Source organism: Coregonus lavaretus (genome assembly GCF_964263955.1).
Source record: "Coregonus lavaretus genome assembly, chromosome: 22".
In the NCBI taxonomy this organism is placed as follows: domain Eukaryota; kingdom Metazoa; phylum Chordata; class Actinopteri; order Salmoniformes; family Salmonidae; genus Coregonus; species Coregonus lavaretus.
In genome coordinates, this window is record NC_140009.1 from 39888202 (window position 1) to 39893148 (window position 4947).

The window sequence follows — 4947 nt, forward strand, 5'->3', positions numbered from 1 at the left end:
AGATGGTCTAGAATGGATTTCCATTCTAGAAATCGTCGGGGAGGTACTCAGATCCAGACTCATTGCAGAGAAGAAACTAAAGTCCGTAGGCGTGGTGTAACGTTTTGCCGGAGCAAGGAGTTTGGGTAGCCAGGCAAGGCTTTTGAATTATAATAATATAATAATAATAATATGCCATTTAGCAGACGTGGTCCCGGGGATCGAACCCACTACCCTGGCGTTACAAGCGCCATGCTCTACCAATTGAGCTACAGGGGACCAATTATGTATTATTAAATGTAGTGAGCTTTGAAATTATGGATTTATGGCCATTTGAATGTGGTTAAAAGTCATGAAATTCTGATGACGGTAGTATGATGAACTAAATAATATATACATTTACATCAAGTTTTTACATTTTTATGTTTACTTTGTGAAATAACTAATGTTAAGGGACAAAAATACCCCCAAAAATCGAAATTGATAAGTAGATGCAAAAATGTCATTTAAGCCTGTGGTGCCTCGCCTTAAAAGAAGAAATACATGGAGGCTTGTAGAGGTTCAGGTCCCTGCTGTCCATATAATATTGTCCATTATGATCTAAGTCAAAACTCATTCTAGATCAGCACTCTCGCTTGATACATACAGCCCTAGATCACTGAAAAGGGGATTGTGTCCTTGATGAACGCTGTGAATCCCTGCTTTCCAGTCCAAAACATTATTTTCGGACAGCTATGAGAACTCTTGAGGATTCCTGAGAATAAATGATGAGGAACCACTTGGCTGCAGCTGAGCGTGGATCAACTGTATCATAATCCAGCAAAAGTCTTCACGACATACAGGGGCATCATTTCCCAAAAAACCTGAGGGGGCACAAAGTATGTAAGGTTGGCTGGGGGGTGGCTCAGGAAGTTGGACAATTTTCTTTTTTTTAAATACCTGAAATAGCTTTTTCCTGCAATCTAGAGCCATAATCATTATGCTTAATTCTTTGTAAATAAAAATGACTTTTCTGCATATCTCTTAAGCTGTCTTTATCCTCCTTACTGGTGGTTCTTTTTAAAAATAAACTAAATATGCTTCCCTACATCTCGTCTACAATCTTGGTAAAATATTTAAAGGAATTAGTCTTCCTCATTACATTTAATTATTGCTTGCTTTTCTAAAGTCTACCAACCTTGCCAGCAGGCATGCCAGCTAAGATAATTAGACAAGCTAGCTACTCTAACTTGATTGATAGCCTGAAATGGCTTCTTGGTAGCTAGTTATGAGGTTGGGAGATTGGGAACCTACAGTATCTGGGCTAGCAAAAGCCAACTTCAGAAAATTGCTAGGTGGGTTTTAAGCTGGGTTTCTTTGTGACATCTGCTGATATAAAAAAAGGGATTTATAAATACATTGGATTGGTAGTATTACATGTATTTTAAATACAAATGAAAAAAGCATTTATTTTAAACTGGACAAATCTGAGGGGGCACAGACACCTCTGACGACATAACGTCATAAGCATTCAAAACAGCTGATGTAATTTTATGACAAGCCATACAGAATGGATCTATTCAGTAGGATGTAACATTACATATCTACTTGAATGTTTTGTATCATGAAGAATAGATATTGTCTACTCTATCGTATAGAATAGTGAAATGGTGTAATCTCTATTAATTATATTTCTATCTGTTATGTTCAGAACGTTTCACATCACTGAATACACCCAGGTCCAGGAGTTCACTTTCTGTATTCCATCTCATTTGCCTCAGCTGTGGAAGTGCGTGTATGTGGAGGGTAGGGGAAGGAGCGGCTGATTCTTTTCTCTATAAACAAACTTGGCCTCATTCCTGCCAAGCTCCAATAGAACATAGACAGACACAGAGGTCTCTTTCTTTGCCAGCCAGCAATTTTCTCTCTTGCATGTGTTTGGCACTCTAGAGTGGAACAAAAAAGCCCTCTGCATTCCTAATCAATGATGGTCATGTCCGGTTTAATAGCTCTGCTTAACTCAGTCCATTTAGGCAGGGAAGTGAGTATAACTTGGCAGGGAACATAGACGCTTTGTGCAGAGTTGAAGGTTGGGGGAGGTGTAGTAGCACACTAGAAGGTTTTCTAGAGGTTTTCTTTAGACAGCATCACTGGTCAAATAAAATAATATGTACTGACTCTGCTGGACAGCCAGAAAACGTGTACATACTTGAGCAATTTCCATTCTTGGAGTGTTCCATAACTTGTTATTGTAGCGCTCAGTGCCGCCATAAAAAGCCCATAAAAGGCATCTCAGAAACTCAAGACTTCCACCAAGGTCATAAATGCACAGGAATGTATTTAAAGGCTACACAGACCATTTTATTGATTGGAATACAAACAAGAAAAGAAAAAAAAACCTGAAGCATTCCTGTTCTTGGAAGAGAACTCTTATTTTTTTGTAGAAATGAAGGATTTGAGGAGTCTATTAGCGTTGTCACTAATTTCCCGACCCAAACCTTGCTGTCCTATGAGCATGGCTCGCTACAGGCGTGGCCGCAGGTTGTCCGGCAACACTTCTGTTCCTCTGGGCACTGACCGTCATGGTAACAGTACTCAGCACACATGGGGGTCCCCTTGGGCAGGGCACATCGACCGGGCTTCACTATGGTAACAGAAAAAAAGGTGTTCAGTTATACTGTCGCAACATAGGTCTATAGTAGCAACTTGTCAGTCTACACTGACTCTTCCCATTTGAAGTCTTACTATTAAAATGCTTGAGACTCTATATAGACTCTATAAGCAGACATGGCTCTGGGAATTATTCTGAAGTGTCTCAGCTCTAAAAAGAGTGTATGTGAAATATATCTTCCCATGTGCATGACATGTACATAACAAGCCCAGCTTTCTTGTTTCCGGAGTAATGCAGCAATAATGAATGCAATGGATAGGTCGTGTCTGTCACTTTGGGACCATATCCTACCTGTGTAAGGTGCAATGCACTCATGCCCACATCCGTTGTGGCAGCATTTTTCATCATTGGCGCAGTCACTGTCGTTGGAACAGAACTCAGCACACATCCCTGAGCCCCATAGTCTGCGAGGGCACACTCCTGGCTTTGCTTTTGGTACACAATTTGCAGAGCAGACATGTCAGGGAACCCAACTTACTGCAAAGGGACATGAACATATGGATACAATTGGACTGAACCATTTTCTGAAAATCTGTCATATTTGTGTGGAGATGGTTAGCATTTGCATTTGTGGGAAGACTGCAGACTATACCCCAAGTATTTTTGTGTCTAAATAAGTATAGGAGTCATTTGGCTTCCATCATCAATGTTTTCCCCACATCACCCATGAAAATGGATGACAGCATTCTGAACACTGTAAATCAACCAGTCAGGTTCTTACTGAAGGCAGGTGGGACACACACGGCACCACAGTCAAAGACACAGCACTTGTCATCTCCAGGACAGTCCTCATCGCAGACGCATCCCTTGTGTGACGGCACGACGTTCAGAAGCCGCGGGCAGTGACCTGCCTTCTGGAGGATCGGTACTGTGAGAGAGCAGGAGGAATTGTTGGAGTGAACTGTGGAGACCTCAAATCAAGTTAATTATGGTGTAATTACGCAGTACCATAGCAACCTTGCGGCAATGTTACAAAACAATTTGACCTCATGTTTTTTCTCAACTGAAGCTTTATAGTTCACATGCACACTCAGTGTATGCTTAAAATGTACGTAAAATTTCTAAGTAGGCTGGATTCTTTCAACTAGCAAATTAAAGTCATGATGGCTGGCTTGTATTTTTTGTAAGAAACAACAAAATAGGTTGCAAAGGTGCCTATGCACAACTATAGGCTAGTGTGTCTCACACCACATAGGTAGGCCTACAACAAAGCAGTCAAATGTAGTAGGCGCTACTTCAAAAAAGTATCTGTTTCATGACAAATAATGCAAAGTAATTAGAACAACTCACCTGTAGATTTGCCTCCAGTTTCAGCAGCAGAGACTATTTTCAAATCTACAAATGCCAACAGAACAATAGCCAAAGCACAAAGCGCTGAGGAATTCATCTCCATGCTGACTTCAAGACTGGAAACTACTTGTTGGAGCAAATACTCCAAATCGATTACATAAAAGGGGGAGAGCCCAAAAGAGAGACGAATGCACAGGGAAGAATGTGGCTGTAGGGTCCTTATGCCCTTCAATTTACATTCCGAGTTCGGATCAGAACACGCGCTTAGGTCACATGTAATAACAATCATTTAAAAATGGAAAAAGGGGTCCCCAAAATGGATAGAAATTCATAATTGGACAGAAAGGCACTCACCTCCCCAAACCCATGAGCAAAAGCAAATATTGTTAACATAAAAATAAGGATTTGTGTGGTTTCATTAGATAAGAAATTGATTAATATTACAGTGCCTTCAGAAAGTATTCATACCCCTTGACTTATTCCACATTTTGTTGTATTACAGCCTGCATAAAAAATTGATAAAATATATTCTCCCCCATCGACACACAATACCCCATAATGACAAAGTGAAAACGTGTTTTTAGATATGTATTGAAAATGAAATATAGAAAAATATAATTTACATAAGTATTCACACCCCTGAGTCAATACTTTGTAGAAGCACCTTTGGCGGCGCTTACAGCTGTGATTATTTTTGGGTAAGTCTAAGAGCTTTGCACACCTGGATTGTACAATATTTGCCTATTTTTTTTTTTTTATTCTTCATGCTCTGTCAAGTTGATCATTGCTAGACAGACATTTTCAAGTCTTGCCGTAGATTTAAGTCAAAACTGTAACTAGGCCCATTCAGGAACATTCAATGTCGTCTTGGTCAGAAACTCCAGCGTAGATTTGGCCTTGTGTTTTTAGGTTATTGTCCTGCTGAAAGGTGAAATTGTCTCCCAGTGTCTGTTGGAAAGCAGACTGAACCAGGTTTTCCTCTAGGATTCTGCCTGTGCTTATAGCTCTATTCCATTTATTTTTATCCT

General features: G+C 40.1%; 1 protein-coding gene across 1 annotated transcript; it reads right to left on the reverse strand.

Moving 5' to 3' along the window:
• Window positions 1–1385: 1385 nt before the first annotated feature.
• Window positions 1386–4031, reverse strand: LOC311149393 (uncharacterized protein). Its single transcript, XM_084186571.1, has 4 exons — window positions 3920–4031; window positions 3351–3497; window positions 2921–3058; window positions 1386–2602 (listed from the first exon to the last, which is right to left on the reverse strand). The coding sequence occupies exons 1-4, from the start codon at window positions 4020–4022 to the stop codon at window positions 2466–2468; spliced, it is 525 nt and encodes a 174-aa protein (XP_084042697.1). The 5' UTR covers window positions 4023–4031; the 3' UTR covers window positions 1386–2465.
• Between the last annotated feature and the right edge of the window lie 916 nt (window positions 4032–4947).